At 65.3% G+C, this 17,440-nt stretch overlaps 2 protein-coding genes across 4 annotated transcripts; both read right to left on the bottom strand.

Moving 5' to 3' along the window:
• Nucleotides 1-2,624: 2,624 nt before the first annotated feature.
• On the bottom strand, nt 2,625-8,248 carry LOC119567695 (TNF receptor-associated factor 3). 2 transcript variants are annotated; one of them, XM_037914546.2, is made up of 6 exons: nt 6,990-8,248; nt 6,286-6,340; nt 5,281-5,379; nt 4,496-4,609; nt 4,084-4,231; nt 2,625-4,032 (listed from the first exon to the last, which is right to left on the bottom strand). In XM_037914546.2, the coding sequence occupies exons 1-6, from the start codon at nt 7,181-7,183 to the stop codon at nt 3,560-3,562; spliced, it is 1,083 nt and encodes a 360-aa protein (XP_037770474.1). In that variant the 5' UTR covers nt 7,184-8,248; the 3' UTR covers nt 2,625-3,559. The 2 variants fall into 2 exon arrangements, with proteins under 2 accessions (XP_037770474.1, XP_037770473.1); XM_037914545.2 differs by having other exon boundaries at nt 2,625-4,231; nt 6,990-8,247.
• Nucleotides 8,249-9,760: 1,512 nt separating this feature from the next.
• On the bottom strand, nt 9,761-16,729 carry NFKBIL1 (NFKB inhibitor like 1). 2 transcript variants are annotated; one of them, XM_037914570.2, is made up of 5 exons: nt 16,577-16,729; nt 15,394-15,680; nt 14,583-14,695; nt 11,034-11,148; nt 9,761-10,380 (listed from the first exon to the last, which is right to left on the bottom strand). In XM_037914570.2, exons 2-5 carry the CDS (start codon nt 15,668-15,670, stop codon nt 9,815-9,817), a joined length of 1,071 nt encoding a protein of 356 aa, XP_037770498.1. In that variant the 5' UTR covers nt 15,671-15,680; nt 16,577-16,729; the 3' UTR covers nt 9,761-9,814. The 2 variants fall into 2 exon arrangements, with proteins under 2 accessions (XP_037770498.1, XP_037770497.2); XM_037914569.2 differs by having other exon boundaries at nt 16,471-16,583.
• Between the last annotated feature and the right edge of the window lie 711 nt (nt 16,730-17,440).

The raw sequence follows: 17,440 nt of genomic DNA, 5'->3' as shown, positions 1-17,440 counted from the left end.
CATCAACCCTGGTATCCCGCCTCCTCCCTCCCACCCCAGGTCAGCCCCTGGGCCCATCTACCCTGGTATCCTGCCTCCTCTCTCCCACCTGGGTCAGACCCTGGGCCCATCAACCGTGGTATCCCGCCTCCTCCCTCCCACTCAGGTCAGCCCCTGGGCCCATCTACCCTGGTCTCCTGCCTCCTCCCTCCCACCTGGGTCAGACCCTGGGCCCACCTACCCTGGTCTCCCGCCTCCTCCCTCCCACCCGGGTCAGCCCCTGGGCCCATCTACCCTGGTCTCCCCCCTCTTCCCTCCCACCCCGGGTCAGCCCCTGGGCCCATCTACCCTGGTCTCCCCCCTCTTCCCTCCCACCCAAGGTCAGACCCTGGGCCCATCTACCCTGGTGTCCTGCCTCCTCCCTCCCACCTGGGTCAGACCCACAGGCCCTTTTACCCTGGTATCCTGCCTCCTCCTTCCCACCCTGGGTCAGATCCTGGGCCCATCTACCCTGGTCTCCCACCTCCTCCCTCCCACCTGGGTCAGACCCACAGGCCCATTTACCCTGGTATCCTGCCTCCTCCCTCCCACCCCGGGTCAGACCCTGGGCCCATCTACCCTGGTATCCCGCCTCCTCCCTCCCACCCCAGGTCAGCCCCTGGGCCCATCTACCCTGGTATCCTGCCTCCTCTCTCCCACCTGGGTCAGACCCTGGGCCCATCAACCGTGGTATCCCGCCTCCTCCCTCCCACTCAGGTCAGCCCCTGGGCCCATCTACCCTGGTCTCCCGCCTCCTCCCTCCCACCCGGGTCAGACCCTGGGCCCACCTATCCTGGTCTCCCGCCTCCTCCCTCCCACCCGGGTCAGCCCCTGGGCCCATCTACTCTGGTCTCCCGCCTCCTCCCTCCCACCCCGGGTCAGCCCCTGGGCGCATCTACCCTGGTCTCCCGCCTCCTCCCTCCCATCTGGGTCAACCCCTGGGCCCATCTACCCTGGTCTCCCGCCTCCTCCCTCCCACCTGGGTCAACCCCTGGGCCCATCTACCCTGGTCTCCTGCCTCCTCCTTCCCACCCCGGGTCAGACCCTGGGCCCCTCTACCCTGGTCTCCCGCCTCTTCCCTCCCACCTCGGGTCAGACCCACGGGTACCCTGGTCTCCTGCCTCCTCCCTCCCACCCGGGTCAGACCCACGGGCCCATCTACCCTGGTCTCCCACCTCCTCCCTCTCACCTGGGTCAGACCCACAGGCCCATTTACCCTGGTCTCCCCCCTCTTCCCTCCCACCCCGGGTCAGACCCACGGGCCCATCTATCCTGGCCTCCCCCCTCTTCCCTCCCACCCCGGGTCAGACCCACGGGCCCATCTACCCTGGTCTCCCCCCTCTTCCCTCCCACCCCGGGTCAGACCCACGGGCCCATCTATCCTGGCCTCCCCCCTCTTCCCTCCCACCCCGGGTCAGACCCACGGGCCCATCTACCCTGGCCTCCCGCCTCCTCCCCCGGTCCCGTTAACAGCAGAGGTTGATCCGTGTTAATGGCCGGCCTGGAAATCTTGGTCTCTGCTGCCACCGCGTGGCCGTTCCGCAGAACTGCAACTTACACCCCCCGCGCGCGCCTGCAGAGCCCAGCCAGGAGCGTCTGCCCCCGGCCCCATTGCCCCAGGGGGGTGCTAGGGGCCTGGGCTGCGGGGCGGGGGCGGGCAGCTGGGAGCAGTGCCGGGCGCTGGGCTGCAGGAGGCGGGAGGGGTCGGGGGTAGGGGCAGCAGGGGGCATTGAGCTGCAGGGGCAGCAGGGGGCACTGGGCTATGGGGTGGGGGGCAGCAGGGGGAGCCCAGCAGAGGGCGCTGTGCTGCGGGGGGCAGCAAGGGGAGCTCAGCAGGGGGCGCAGGGATGCAGGGTTAGGGGGCAGCAGGGGGAGCCCAGCAGGGGGCAGCAGGGGGCGCTGGGCTGTGGGGGCAGGGGGCAGCAGAGGGAGCCCAGCAGGGGGCGCTGGGCTGCGGGGGGAGCAGGGCTGTGGGGGGCAGGGGGCGGCAGGGGGAGCCCAGCAGGGGGCACTGGGCTGTGGGGGGCAGGGGGCAGCAGGGGGAGCCCAGCAGGGGGTGCTGGGCTGCAGGGGGAGCAGGGCTGCGGGGGGCAGGGGGCGGCAGGGGGAGCCCAGCAGGGGGCACTGGGCTGTGGCAGGGGGCAGCAGGGGGAGCCCAGCAGGGGGCGCTGGGCTGCAGGGGGCGGCAGGGGGAGCCCAGCAGGGGGCACTGGGCTGTGGGGGGCAGGGGGCAGCAGGGGGAGCCCAGCAGGGGGCGCTGGGCTGTGGGGGGAGCAGGGCTGTGGGGGGCAGGGGGCGGCAGGGAGAGCCCAGCAGGGGGCACTGGGCTGCGGGGGGAGCAGGGCTGTGGGGGGCAGGGGGCGGCAGGGAGAGCCCAGCAGGGGGCACTGGGCTGTGGGGGGCAGGGGGCAGCAGGGGGAGCCCAGCAGGGGGTGCTGGGCTGCAGGGGGAGCAGGGCTGCGGGGGGCAGGGGGCGGCAGGGGGAGCCCAGCAGGGGACACTGGGCTGTGGGGGGCAGGGGGCAGCAGGGGGAGCCCAGCAGGGGGCGCTGTGCCCGGGCAGTCCGGGCGCTGAGCTGGGCACTGTGACAAGGGCAGTCACACGAGTGATGCAGAGAGATTTTTATTACAATATCGCACAATAAATAAACCAGACGCTGGCGATCAATACGGGGCGAGGTGGCAGGACGGGTCCTGGGCCAGCGGCTGCGCTAGGGGCCGTAGTGATTGTGCTTCACACGCACAGACAGACAGACAGACAGACACACACACGAAGTGCGCATTACCTCCCATCTCGCAGGGAGCCCCACAACGGCCGCGCGCCCAGAGCCCCTGTCTCGGCTCCAGGAACGGGTTGGGGGGGGTCTCACGGCAGAGCAGCGGAGCTGCCCCCGGTGGAGTGTCCCCGCCCCGGACTCCCCCTTCCCGCGGGAACGGCTCTGCCCAGGGGCACCAGCAGCCGGCCCATAAATACATAAATAGATAAATAGAGAAGTCAGTGCTTCGATAAACCCGCAAACGCCGCCTTCCCGCAGCGCGGATCGTTAGTAACGGTAATAAATTATCATAAATGATCAGAGAAGCACAATGACCGAGCAGCTTATCCTCGCCTCCAGCCACCTGCACAAACAAGACAGGCCCTGCTTCGCAGTGAGGGTCTCCCCTCCAGAGACTCGAACAGACCAGCCCCCTGCTTAGCTCCCCCGTCTCCCCCCACACAGCCCAGTCCCTGCTGAGCACTGGGATCTCAGGTGTGAGGTCGCCCAGCCGGGATCAGAACAAGCCCAGCCCTGCTTAGCTTTCAGAGCCTAACAAGCGCTGAGTGTACTAAGCCACAAGGGCACCTCCTCCTGCAGTCGCCTTTGGCAGCTGGACGGTTTCCAGGCCGCTAACGTGCAAGGCAGGATGTTTCTAAGGCTTCGGCGGGAGAGCTGGAGGGTGATAGGGGGCAGCACCGGGGGGCAGGGCTTTAGGGGGCGCTGAGGGAGGAATAGGAAGAGGCAGGAGGGTATGGAGGCAGAGGAACCCCTCGCCCCCAAAGCTCACACCCCCATCCCGGACGTGTCCACCACCACCTTGACGTAGAGGGTGTCGTCTTTGAGGTAGTTTTGGAGCTGTCCGTGGGGGGCAAAGAGGGGGCTCCCGCTAGCCACGTTGAGCTGGCCCTGGGGCTGCTGGAAGGACGTGCTGCAGGGGTCAGGGGCGAAAGTCTCCCTCAGGGCCGGCCTCTTCCGCCAGGGATCCAGGAGGTAGAAGGTGACCTTGCGGAGGAAAGGCCAAGGCAGGAGATCATCGTAGGGCCCCTTGGCCAAGGCCATGAACAGTGACAGGTGAGTCCCCTGGCCGGCCCCATCCCCGTCCGGGTAGAGCCGGAGGCAGAGCCGGTAGCCGAAGGGGTGGGTGGCGAAGACCGAGGAATAGATGGACGTTCTCCTCCCGGCCTTGGCCTCCCCCAGCAGCTTGGAGAACCCTTGGAGCTTCCACACCAGGGTCCCGTCGGCGCTGGCCAGCTCCGGGGACGTAGCTGCGGCTCCCCGAGCCCCGTGGGAGCAGCCAGACGGCTCCGCGGAGACCCCCGGGGACGGCTGGTCCTGGAGGCCCCGGCGCTGGAGAGCTTGCATGGCACTGGCCTGGCTCCGGAGCTCCTGGCGCAGGGAGGTCACCATAACCTCCAGCTGCTCTATCCTCCGCTGGAGATCCAGGGGCGGGGCGTCCTGGGGGAGGATGGGAGAGGGGTCAGCTCCCATCTGGCTACCGCCCCGCACATCTGGCTGCAAACTACTTCCCCTCAGCCCCCCCAGCCTGCCCGTCTGGCTAGCTCCCCAAACATCTGGCCACTAGCTTACATCTCCCCTTCCCCCTTGCACATCTGGCTGCCCCCCCTCCAAACATCAGCCTACATCATCCTCCCCTCTCCACATCTGGCCACCAGGCCTCCTCCTTTCCCCTGCACATCTGGTGGCTGCCTTGTGACTCACCATCTGGGAGTTCCTGCCCCCCCGGGGGACACCTGTCATCACGTGGACCTCCAGGTCCTTCGGAGCTGACTTCTCCTCCGGGCCGGGACTCACCGCTGGGGGGCAGAGGTGCTCCTGCAGCGGGAGAGAGGAGAGGGTTAGAGGATGGGGGGTGTGGGGAGGGGGCAGCGTAGTGGGATCAGGGGGGTAGAGGGAAAATTGGGGGGGGGGGTTAAGCGGACTGCAGGGAGGGCCGTGGGGGTGGGGCCGTGGGGGTCAGAGGGAGAGGGAATGGAGTCTGGAGGGAGCAGCAGTGGGGGGGTGCCTTGGGAAGGGGGAGAGTCTAGGGGGTGGTGATGGGAGATGGGGCCTGGCCACATCGATGGGGGCCCTGCGGAGAGAGACAAGCAGTGAGGTTAAAAAGGGGAACTGGCCCTTTAAGAGCTCCAGCCTGCCATTCCCAGGGACGGCCACCAGGGGGCACAACTGCACCATCAATACAGTCCCAGAGCAGACGTGGGCCTGGCTGGCTGGGGGGGGGGGGGGGGGGGCGGGGAATGGGGCAGGGGCCTGTCCCCTCTAGGGGGCGCCGGCTCCCACCCAGCCCCAGGGCGGGGACTGGCTGGCTCAGGGGGGCGGGGAATGGGGCATGGGGCCTGTCCCCTCTAGGGGGCGCCGGCTCCCCCCTGCCCCAGGGCGGGGACTGGCTGGCTCAGGGGTGCAGGGAACGGGGCAGGGACCTGTCCCCTCTCGGGGCCGTGGGCCCCGATCTGGGGCTGGGGTGTGTCTGTGTCCCGGGTTCTCACCAGGTAGGACGCCAGGGTCCCCATCCAGCTGCAGCTGGCTCTGGGGCAGGTCACGGCCGTGCTGAGAGCGTCTTTCTCGGCCGCTCGGTCCTTGTGAAACTGAGGAAGGAGAGAAAAGAATCAGTGAATCCACGGCGCTGCCGGAGCCCCCCACTCCCGACCTGCAGCCCCCCGCCCCCCCCCAGCCCTGCCGGAGCCCCTCACTCCCGACCCGCAGCCCCCTGCCCCCCGGCAGCCCTGCCGGTGCCCCTCACTCCCGACCCGCAGCCCCCCGCCCCCCCCAGCCCTGCCGGTGCCCCTCACTCCCGACCCGCAGCCCCCTGCCCCCCCCAGCCCTGCCGGTGCCCCTCACTCCTGCCCCGCAGCCCCCTGCCCCCCCCAGCCCTGCCGGAGCCCCCCACTCCCGACCGGCAGCCCCCTGCGCCCCCCAGCCCTGCCGGAGCCCCCCCCCCCGCAGCCCCCCCCCCCCCGCTGGTGCCCCTCACTCCCGACCCGCAGCCCCTGCCCCCCCCCGCTGGTGCCCCTCACTCCCGACCCGCAGCCCCTGCCCCCCCACCCTCCCGGTGCCCCTCACCCCGACCCGCAGCCCCTGCTAGCCCAGCCCTGCCCCCCCCCCCCCCTGCCGGTGCCCCTCACCCCGACCCGCAGCCCCCTGCCCCCCCCAGCCCTGCCGGAGCCCCCCACTCCCGACCGGCAGCCCCCTGCGCCCCCCAGCCCTGCCGGAGCCCCCCCCCCCGCAGCCCCTCCCCCCCCGCTGGTGCCCCTCACTCCCGACCCGCAGCCCCTGCCCCCCCCCGCTGGTGCCCCTCACTCCCGACCCGCAGCCCCTGCCCCCCCACCCTCCCGGAGCCCCTCACCCCGACCCGCAGCCCCTGCTAGCCCAGCCCTGCCCCCCCAGCCCTGCCGGTGCCCCTCACCCCCACCCGCAGCCCCCAGCCCCCCCCAGCCCTGCCGGAGCCCCTCACCCCCACCCGCAGCCCCCAGCGTTTTCCTGGTGACACTCACCTGGTTGGGGCTCAGTCTCTTGCTACAAACGCAGCAGGTCACCTTGTCTGTGTCCCTGTGAGGAGACAAATCCCGTCACCAGAGTTCAGCGCAGCCCCCCCCCCCCCCCACCCCACGGCGGGGACACGGGTTAGACGGGGCCCGGCTGCTTACAAACGTGTCAGAGACAGACCCCCTCCCGGTGCCCCTCACTCCCGACCCGCAGCCCCTGCTCCCCCCCCCCCCCGCCGGTGCCCCTCACTCCCGACCCGCAGCCCCTGTCCCCCCCCCGCCGGTGCCCCTCACTCCCGACCCGCAGCCCCTGCCCCCCCACCCTGCCGGTGCCCCTCACCCCGACCCGCAGCCCCTGCCAGCCCAGCCCCGCCGGTGCCCCTCACCCCCACCCGCAGCCCCTGCCCCCCCCCACCGGTGCCCCTCACTCCCGACCCGCAGCCCCTGTCCCCCCCCCGCCGGTGCCCCTCACTCCCGACCCGCAGCCCCTGCCCCCCCACCTGCCGGTGCCCCTCACCCCGACCCGCAGCCCCTGCCCCCCCCCTCCCGGTGCCCCTCACCCCCGACCCGCAGCCCCCTGCCCCCCCACCCTGCCGGTGCCCCTCACTCCCGACCCGCAGCCCCTGCCAGCGCCCCTCACTCCCGACCCGCAGCCCCTGCCAGCCCAGCCCCGCCGGTGCCCCTCACCCCCACCCGCAGCCCCCCGCGCTCACCCCAGCAGTCGCGGGACGCAGGCCGTGCAGTACCGGTGGCCGCACTCTGTCTGCTGGGGCCGGATGAGCAGGAAGCCACACGCCGAGCACAGCAAGCCGGAGCCCCGGGCAGGATCCACAGGCCTGAGGCCTGCCCCGAACTTCACCATGGTCCCCCCCGGGATGGGCGGCTGGGCGCTGGCGATGGGAGACATCTGCTCGGGCCGGGCCGGGCGCGGGGTTTATATGGCACCGGGCGGGAATTCCTGCCCGTGAGTCACCCTGTCCCAACCCAGCTGTGATGTGAGCAGAAAGACGCCAGAGCCTTCCTCTTGGGTCATCCTGACGGGGAGCGAGGGGTGTGACGGGGGTGCGTGGAGGAGAGACGGGGTGGGGCAAAGAGAGAAAGAAAACAAACAAAGACAGAAGAAGAAAGAATGAAGAAAAGAAAAGGGAAAAGGAAAGAAAATGGATAGAAGCAAGCAAGCAAGAGGGAAATTAAAGGATAGAAAGAGAAAACTGATAAAAATGGAGGAAAGAAAGAAAAATCCCAAAGACAAATGGATAGAGAGAGAAAGAAAAAATGGATAGAAATAGAAATAAAATGGGTGCAAATAAAAAGGGATAGAAAATAAGGATAGAAAGAAACAAACTGAGAAAGAAAACCATGAGTTAAGGAACAAGGGGAGGAAAGAACAAACGCCGGAACGAGGGAATGAAAGGATGAGAGAAGAAAGGGACAAAGAGTGAATGAAGGAATAAATGAACGAACGGGGCACAAGTGAGGGAACGAAGGGCTGCATGAAAAAAGAAAGAGGGAGGGAAAAAGGCTGGAAAGAAAAAAGGAACCAGAGGATGAAGGTGGGAAAGGAGGAAAGGAAAGGGAAGAAGGAAGGAATGAGTCAGTGAAAAAAGAAAAGAACGAGCAAATGCGCGAAGGAAAGAAATCGGATGAAGAAAACTGAAGGAGGGAGTGAGGGAAAACCCGAGGAACTGAAGGAGGATGAAGAGACGAGGGAAGGAGAGACAGAACGAGGCAAAGGAGGAGAGACCGAAGGGATGGGGAACTGCAGACAGACGGGAAGAGAGGACACGGAGGAGGGGCGGGCGGGGTCGTCTGGTGCCAGCCGGGCAGGGCTGGGAGCCGGGGTTGAGCCCGGGAGCAACCGTCCACGTCGGGCCGCTCCCCAGAGACACTCGCACGGGGACAGTGTCAGTGTGGGGTTCTGAGGGGATGGGGGCTCGGGGCCTCTCACTCCCGACCCGCAGCCCCCTGCCAGGCCGGCCCTGGGCCCCCCCAGCTCTGCCGGTGCCCCTCACTCCCGACCCGCAGCCCCCTGCCAGCCCGGCTCTGCCCCCCCCCCAGCCCTACCGGTGCCCCTCACTCCCGACCCGCAGCCCCCTGCCAGCCCGGCTCTGCCCCCCCGCAGCCCTGCCGGTGCCCCTCACTCCCGACCCGCAGCCCCCTGCCAGCCCGGCTCTGCCCCCCCGCAGCCCTGCCGGTGCCCCTCACTCCCGACCCGCAGCCCCCTGCCAGCCCGGCTCTGCCCCCCCCAGCCCTGCCGGTGCCCCTCACTCCCGACCCGCAGCCCCCTCCCCCCCAGCCCTGGGCCCCCCCAGCTCTGCCGGTGCCCCTCACTCCCAACCCGCAGCCCCTGCTAGCCCAGCCCTGCCCCCCCAGCCCTGCCGGTGCCCCTCACTCCCGACCCGCAGCCCCCTGCCAGCCCGGCTCTGCCCCCCCCGCAGCCCTGCCGGTGCCCCTCACTCCCGACCCGCAGCCCCCTGCCAGCCCGGCTCTGCCCCCCCCAGCCCTGCCGGTGCCCCTCACTCCCGACCCGCAGCCCCCACCCCCCCAGCCCTGGGCCCCCCCAGCTCTGCCGGTGCCCCTCACTCCCGATCCGCAGCCCCTGCTAGCCCAGCCCTGCCCCCCCAGCCCTGCCGGTGCCCCTCACTCCCGACCCGCAGCCCCTGCCAGCCCAGCCCTGCCCCCCCACCCCAGCCCTGCCGGTGCCCCTCGCTCCCGACCCGCAGCACCTGCCAGCCCAGCCCTGGGCTCCCCCCCCCGGGCTCTGTGGGTTTGCTGAGGGCTGCTCCCTTCGTCACCAGCCTGGGAACTGGGGCCCGGCTCTGGCCGCAGGCCCAGCGGCTCCTAGTTACCAAACTCTGAGAACGAGACATTGAGCAAGAGGAGCAGGGAGGCCGATTGCGGGGGGAGGGGAAGGGGATGTTCTGTGCTTGGGGCAAGGAATTGTGGCGCAGGGTGGGGTGAAGTTAGGGGAATAGGCAGCCCCCGCTCCTGTAACCCCCCTCCCGCAGCCGGGGAGAGAACCCAGGAGTCCTGGCTCCCAGCCCCCTCTGCTCTAACCACCAGATCCCCTTCCCCTCCCAGAGCCGGGGAGAGAACCCAGGAGTCCTGGCTCCCAGCCCCCCCTGCTCTAATCACCAGCCCCCACTCCCCTCCCAGAGCCGGGGAGAGAACCCAGGAGTCCTGGCTCCCAGCCCCCCCTGCTCTAACCACCAGATCCCCTTCCCCTCCCAGAGCTGGGGAGAGAACCCAGGCGTCCTGGCTCCCAGCCCCCCCTGCTCTAATCACCAGCCCCCACTCCCCTCCCAGAGCTGGGGAGAGAACCCAGGAGTCCTGGCTCCCAGCCCCCCCTGCTCTAACCACCAGATCCCCTTCCCCTCCCAGAGCTGGGGAGAGAACCCAGGCGTCCTGGCTCCCAGCCCCCCCCACTCTAACCACCAGCGCCCACTCCCCTCCCAGAGCCGGGGAGAGAACCCAGGAGTCCGGGCTCTATACAAGAACCGACCCTTTATTGACACAGCTGCGTGCGTGCGTGTTCGTGTTACTTGGCCGCCTCGGCCAGCCTGTTGAGTTCCTGGGACAGGGCCGTGACCGTGGCCAGGATCCGGCACCGGTCCGGTTCCGCCAGCCGCCCCCCGCAGCGCTGGGCGAATTTATCCGGGTGCCACAGGGCCTGCTGGCGCCGGAGCTGGCGGCGGTAGGCGCCCACGTCCGAGGGATCCGTGCCTAGCATGGCGACAGCGGCCATCTCCGCCACGGTGCCCGTGGGGCAGGGCCACGGGATGTCCCCGTAGCACAGGGGGCGGGTGGCATTGGGGGCGAAGACGCGGGCGCAGCCCTCCTGGTAACGCTGCCGCTTGGCTTCCCGCAGCTCCTCCTTCTTGGTGCGGGCGCGTTCCCGGTACAGACGAGACTCTTCCTCCAGGGGGCGCTGGGAGGTGTGGGGCGGGGGATGCGCGGCGCCATTGTCGGGGACCTGAGGGCCAGGCCCCGCCCTCTGGGGGCCAGGTCCCGCCCACTGGCGGTCTTTCCGCCTGTATTCCCGTGCCATGCGCTCTGCCCACTCCTCGTAGGGTTCTGGGTCCGGGTGGGCCGTGCAGAAATCCTCTGGGGACGGGGGGAGAGACGAGGAGGGTGGTGTTAGGTGAGAATTTCCCCTGTAGGGGGCACCAGGGCTGATCTGACACTGCCTGGCTCGGGGGAGCGGGGAATGGGGCAGGGGCCTGTCCTCTCTAGGGGGTGCCAGCTCCCATCCGGCCCCAGGGCGGGGACTGGCTGGCTCCGGGGGGCGGGGAATGGGGCAGGGGCCTGTCCCCTCTAGGGGGCGCCGGCTCCCACCCGGCCCCAGGGCGGGACTGGCTGGCTCAGGGGGGCGGGGAATGGGGCAGGGGCCTGTCCCCTCTAGGGGGCGCCAGCTCCCACCCGGCCCCAGGGCGGGGACTGGCTGGCTCAGGGGGGCTGGGAATGGGGCACGGGGCCTGTCCCCTCTAGGGGGCGCCAGCTCCCACCCGGCCCCAGGGCGGGGACTGGCTGGCTCAGGGGGGTGGGGAATGGGGCAGGGGCCTGTCCCCTCTAGTGGGCGCCGGCTCCCACCTGGCTCCAGGGTGGGGACTGGCTGGCTCAGGGAGGCGGGGAATGGGCAGGGGCCTGTCCCCTCTAGGGGGCGCCGGCTCCCACCCGGCTCCAGGGTGGGGATAGGCTGGCTCAGGGGGGCGGGGAATGGGGCCTGTCCCGTCTAGGGGGCCATGCAGGGTCCCTACCTTCGTAGCGCCAGATCTCCTGGTATTCATCTTGGCATTCCCCGAGGAGCTTCTGGCGCCACTCCCAGTCCCTGTCCCGCTCCCCGCCGCTCTCCTCAGATTCCTCCGGGGGCTGCTGCGGAGAGTCATCGGGCATCAGAGAACCAGCACGGGCTGGGACGTCGCCGTCACACCCGGCCCCCACGCTGAGGCAGGGCCCAGCCAACCTAGACCAGCCCTGCCAGGGGTTTGGCCAACCTGGTCTTAAACCTCCCGGGACGGGGATCCCGCGACCCGCCCGTGGACACCGATTCCAGAGCTCAATTCCCCTTAGAGTGAGGAAGATTTTCCTGGTACCTAAATGAAAGTGCCTTTGGTGCGGATTAAGCCCGTTACGTCGTGTCCGGCCTTCAGCGAACGTGGGGAACCATCGATCCCCGGTCCTTTTACACCAGCCCTGAACGTATTTGTAGACTGTTCTCAGGTTCCCCCATCGCTCTTCTTTTCTCCAGACTAAACGTGCCCCGTTTTCTAACCTTTCCCCCTAGGTCAGGGCGTCTAACCCTTCACTCATTTTTGTTTCTCTTCTCTGGCCTCTCGCCAATTTGTCCCCCTCTTTCCTAGAGCGTGGCTCCCAGAACTGGACCCAGGACCCCAGTTGGGGCCTCACCCGTGCCAAGCAGAGCCGGACATTTACCTCCCGTGTGTTACACACGACACTCCGGTTAACACACCCCTGAATAAGAACGGCCAGACTGTGTCAGACCAAAGGCCCGTCGAGCCCAGTGTCCTGTCTTCCGACAGGGGCCAGTGCCAGGTGCCCCAGAGGGAATGCACAGAAGAGGGAATCACCAAGTGACCCACCCCCTGTGGCCCCGTTCCCAGCTTCTGGCAAACAGAGTGACGTCAGCCTTTTGATTTCCCTTGTAACCCGTTCTGACGTCGATGCCTTTCTTCTTGAACTCACTTAAAATCGGTCGTTCTGCAGCTAATAAACTTGTTTTACTGTTTTCTGTAAACCAGTGTGGATTCTGATCGCAATTTTGGGGGATCTCTACTTCGGATCACAGGCTGGTGTGAAATCATTACCCAGCTTTGGAACGATGGACTGATTACGGGCTTACCCTGTCCAGGAGCGGGCCTTGCATACTACAGATGTCAAACTAACTGGCCTATAGTTACCCGGATCACTTTTCTTCCCCTTTCTTAAAAATAGGAACTGTGTTAGCAATTCTCCAGTCATACGGTACAACTCCTGAGTTGACAGATTGATTAAAAATTCTTGCTAATGGGCTTGCAATTTCGTGTGCCAATTCCTTTAATATTCTTGGATGAAGATTATCTGGGCCCCCCATTTAGTCCCATTAAGCTGTTTGAGTTTCACTTCTACCTCAGATATGGTAATATTTACCTCCATATCCTCCTTCCCCTTTGTCATGCTACCATTATCCCTAAGATCCTCTTTAGCCTTATTAAAGACTGAGGCAAAGTCTTTGTTTAGATATTGGGCCATGCCTAGATTACCCTTGATCTCCACTCCATCCTCAGAATCATCAAGTGACCCATCCCCTGTCGCCCATTCCCGGCATCTGGCAAACAGAGGCTAGGGACACCATCCCTGCCCATCCTGGCTAACACCCATTGAGGCACATATCCTCCACAAATTTATCTAGTTCTTTTTTGAACCCTGTTATAGCCTTGACCTTCACAACATCCTCTGGCAAGGAGTTCCACAGGTTGACTGTATATTGTGTGAAGAAATACTTCCTGTTGTTTGTTTTAAATCTGCTGCCTATTATTGCATTGGGTGACCCCCAGTTCTTGTGTTATGAGAAGGAGTAAATAATACTTCCTTATCTACTTTCTCCACACCAGTCATGATTTTATAGACCTCTGTCATATGCCCCTTAGTCGTCTCTTTTCCAAGGTGAAAAGCTCCAGGCTTATTAATCTCTCCCGTCAGCTCTGTGTTCTTGGGGAACCAGGGCACAGTATCCAGCCTGTCTGACTCACGAAAAGACCCCCCCACCTCACCAAAGCCAATCAGAAGACAGACTTACAAAAAGCAATAAAAAGGCCGAGGGAGACACACCTAAACCCCTGGGCCAAGAGTGACAGGATTAAGGAAACTCCCTTGGCCTCATTTGCATGGAAGATGGGACAGGGAGGCATCCCCATTAGCATACAGATTGGAGAACAGAGACTCCGAGGAAAGAACCGCACTGAACTCTGGGACCAGAAAAGCAGGGAAGCAGTGCATGATGGGGGATCTCTGCTCCAGATGTTAATGAACCCACACTTGCACACACCCAGCTCAGTAGTTATCAGACCAATTCTAGTCACGAATCCCTTACTAGTATCCAAAACAGTGACGCTCCCTAATTGCATTGTGGGTTCCCTCCAAGGAACACGGCCCACAGCCGGGAATGAACAGCTCCCATGGTCTAGCCTGAACAAAACACCTTTGGGATCCTCCCTTGTTTACACATCAACAAATCTAGTGTCTCCCTTGAACCATGGTTCTTTCCCTACAAAAACCCCGACCCACGCTCAAGGAAGTGCTCTGATGCCTGGATCCAAAAGCTGCATCCGTTCCACCGGGACTTCATCTTCTCCTGAGTGATCGTGCGGGGGGCTCTGCCTGATTCCAGCACCCTGGACCCTCAGCTATCACCGCCACCGGGGACCCCCGATAGATTCAAGCTTCACGGAGTGGTGAGAACCCAGCTCTCTCTCTCTAGGTATCGGCTTCTGACCCTGACTTGTGGGATCAGTTATAGTTTTCTAAACTTGACTTTTATAATCAAATTTAAGTTAGATTTAATATAGTAACTGTTTTGTTTGTTTGGCTCCTCTATGGTTATTACCTGGCAATAAATAACTTTCACGGTTAAGCTGGTTGCTTCTCTCTCTCTATCCCCCCCTCGTGGGTGTTTTTTGGCTTCCTCATTTGCTCTGCGGCAACGCTCCTCGTACCTGAGCTAAAAGATCCCTGCAGCGCCCAAAACTCCTGAGGGGTTTGCTCATCCAGTGGGTTACAACGTGAAAGTGGGGACAGGGACGTGCTGAACCCGGGGCGTGTGAGGGTGGCAGCTTGGAGGCGCTGCTCGACCCAGCCTGCCGGGGCCCGGAGCATCTAAGGGGTCAGCTTGGGAGCGCTGATTAACCCGGCCCTCTCAGACGCGCTCTGTCAACGTGCGTGTGTTCGTCTGATTCTGGGGCTGGAGGAACCCAGCCCTGGGGAACCCCGGTCCTGCAGGGTAGCGCCATTGGGAGGGAACTTGCAGCGGGGAGAAGTAAAACTCCGTATGAACACAAGCGACACATTGATAGAAGTACAGACCCCCCCCCCCCAAAGAATAACCCTAATAAATGAGCCTACCCCAAAGTAATGAGCAAATCTGGTAACAACCCCCTACTGACCCCCCCCGCCCCGCTCCCTGCAGCGCAGACCCCGAGCACTGCCCTAGGGCACTGGGGCCAGCACTGACTTGGCAGGGGAGAGCGCCTCCTGCCGAGCCCCAACCGGCTCCTTCCAGCACAGCACCCCCTGGCGGACCAGATCGGTACCTGCTCCTCCTTCATGGGCCCCAGAAGGTCCCTGGGCGTCTCCCCGGCCCGGTTCCGGATCCCCATGGCCCGAGGGCAGTGGCTCTGCAGGCTGGCAAAGAGGACTTTGTACACTGGAGAGGGAGAAAGGGAGACGTTAATGGTGCCCCCTGGAGGGAGCAAATGCCATCCTGGACGCCTGGGTCCCCAGCCCCCATCGTGGTCTAGGCCCCCCAGACTCCCGTTCCTGGGTTTTCCATTCCATGTCCAGGTCTCTCCTGCTTTCCTGGGGTTGGGAACTCGGTGGCACCCCCTAGTGGCCAGAGACCTGCACTACAGGTTGCATCTGAAAGAAGAGTGGGGTCTAGCGGGTTACAGCAGGGGGGCTGAGAGCCAGGACTCCTGGGTTCTCACCCTGGCTCTGGGAGAGGAGTGGGGTCTAGTGGTTATAGCAGGGGGGCTCTGGGAGCCAGGACTCCTGGGGTCTCCCCGCAGCTCTGGGAGGGGAGTGGGGTCTAGTGGTTAGAGCAGGGGGGCGCTGGGAGCCAGGACTCCTGGGTTCTCTTCCCGGCTCTGGGAGGGGGAGGGGTCTAGTGGTTGAGCAGGGGGGCGCTGGGAGCCAGGACTCCTGGGTTCTCTTCCCGGCTCTGGGAGGGGAGTGAGGTCTAGTGGCTAGACGAGGGGGGGCGGTAGAAGCCAGGACTCCTGGGTTCTATCCCTGGCTCCCATTGCCTCCCCCCCAAAGTGGTATCCTCGAAGCACTGCAGCCCAGAGGTGAGGCCTGGGTTCAAATCCCTTCCCCCCGGCCGGGATTTAAAGGGCCGGTGCTCACCGTTCTTGCCCTTGCGGGCGGCCTGCCGGGCGGCGTGGTGCAGGGCCGTGTCTCCTTGCCGGTCCTGGAGGGCGGGGTTGGCTCCGTGGCCCAGGAGGATCTGGGCAGCCATGGGGTCTCGGTGGGCGCAGGCATAGTGCAGGGGGGGACGGCCCTTGTGCCCCCCTGGCTGGTCCAGGTCCAGCAGCTCCCGGTGGCGGGTGAGGAGCGAGCGCAGCCGGCGGTGCCGGCCAGACTCCACGTAGCGCCAGAGGCGGCGCTGGTGCCGCGAGGCCATGGGGATGGGCCTGTGCGTTGGAGGGGGAGATGGGGTTAGAGACACGAGCTGCTGCTCATCTCCCTGATCACCCCACATCCCCCTTGCTGACCCAAGACTCCCCCATCATCCTTCCTGCCCACCCCCTGCCAAGCCGTAGGCCGCCCATGTCCCCCTTGCCCATCCCTGCCCCCCGATCTCCATGTTCCCCTTGCCCACCCCCTGCTCCCAGATCCCCCTGCCAACCCCTAGAGCCCTCCTGCCCCCCAAATCCCTTCTGAGGGCCCCCAAGTTCTCCTTGCCCATCCCTGCCCCACAGAATCCCCCTGCTGACCCCCCACATCCTCCGTATCCCCCATGCCCACCCCCTGCCCCCAGAACCACCCAGCATCCCTCCTGCCCACCCCTGCCCCACACAACCCCTCTTGCTGACCCCCTGCCGACCCCCAGATCCCCCCTGCCCCCCAAAATCCCTTGAGGGCCCCCAAGTTCTCCTTGCCCATCCCTGCCCCACAGAATTCCCCTGCTACCCCCACATCCTCCGTATCCCCCATGCCCACCCCCTGCCCCCAGAACCACCCAGCATCCCTCCTGCCCACCCCTGCCCCACACAACCCCTCTTGCTGACCCCCTGCCGACCCCCAGATCCCCCCTGCCCCCCAAAATCCCTTCTGAGGACCCCCATGTCCCCCTTGCCCAACCCTGCCCCACTAGATCCCCCCAGCAAACCCCCAGAGTCCCCGGGCACTGCTCCTCCTCCTCCCAGCCCCCCACCCCGTCCTCACACCCCAGACCCTCCCCCCCCGGGCCGCGGTACCCACCCGGAGCCGCTGGCGGGGGGTTCGGCACCACCGGGGGAAGGGGAAAACGCCAGGACCGGAAGTGGGGCAGAGGAAGGGCGGAAGTAGGACGGAAGTGACCTCATACCTGCCACTGTGGAGGGAGAGGGGGTTCGTCCACTGGTGGGGCCGACTCGCCTGGGGGGAAGCGGGGACCCGGAATCGATGGATCGATTAGTCGTTAAGCTGGCGACCAAGGGGGGAGGGTGGGGACTGGGAAACCGGAAGGGGAGGCAAACGAGGGGCGGAAGTGAAGCGGAAGCGGCGTCATGCCGCCTGCCACAATAGGGCGTTTGCCCACAGTCCTGGTGCAAAGCCCGAGAGGGTCCGGGTGGGAAACACGACGCCGAAAGGGAAGGTTCCTGGTGTGTTTGGTTCTGGGTTCTGCAAAGGTTAAAAGCAGGTTGGCGGGGACGGAAGGCAGCACAGAAAGTGGGCCCAAGGCAGGGCGGAAGTGGACCGGATATGGCGTCAGGACTATAGCCATAGACGACTTGCCCACAGTTGGGTGAAGCTCTCTCGATGGTCCGGGTGGGAAAGACGAGTGGGGGGTTTCCGGGGTGGAGGGTCCAGCAGGACTTAGAGGGGGGCAGGTGAAACTGGGATTAACGCTCCAAAGGGAGGGGGAGACAGCGGAAGTGGATCTAAGTGAGGGCGGAAGCAAACCGGAAGTGGTATCAACCCCGCTAACATAAACGAACGACTTGCCCATAGTTCCTTCAGGGGGTCCGGGTAGGAAACAGGAGCCGCGTTGGAAGGTTCCGGGATGTATTGGGGGTATGAGAAAGGGAGTGAGTCCCCTTCCCCAGGGCAGGGAGGATGGGGAGGTGATGGGGGGAAGGGGAGAAAAGTGGGGGAGGGACAAAAATCCCACAAAAATGATAAATACCCAAAAGGAAAAAATCAGAGACCAATTTCTCCCGATGTTTCAATTACTTCTCTACATTGTTGG

Source organism: Chelonia mydas, chromosome 14, assembly GCF_015237465.2.
Source record: "Chelonia mydas isolate rCheMyd1 chromosome 14, rCheMyd1.pri.v2, whole genome shotgun sequence".
NCBI lineage: Eukaryota > Metazoa > Chordata > Testudines > Cheloniidae > Chelonia > Chelonia mydas.
Note: the sequence above shows the minus strand (reverse complement) of the source record. Positions and strands in the feature narration are given on the sequence as shown.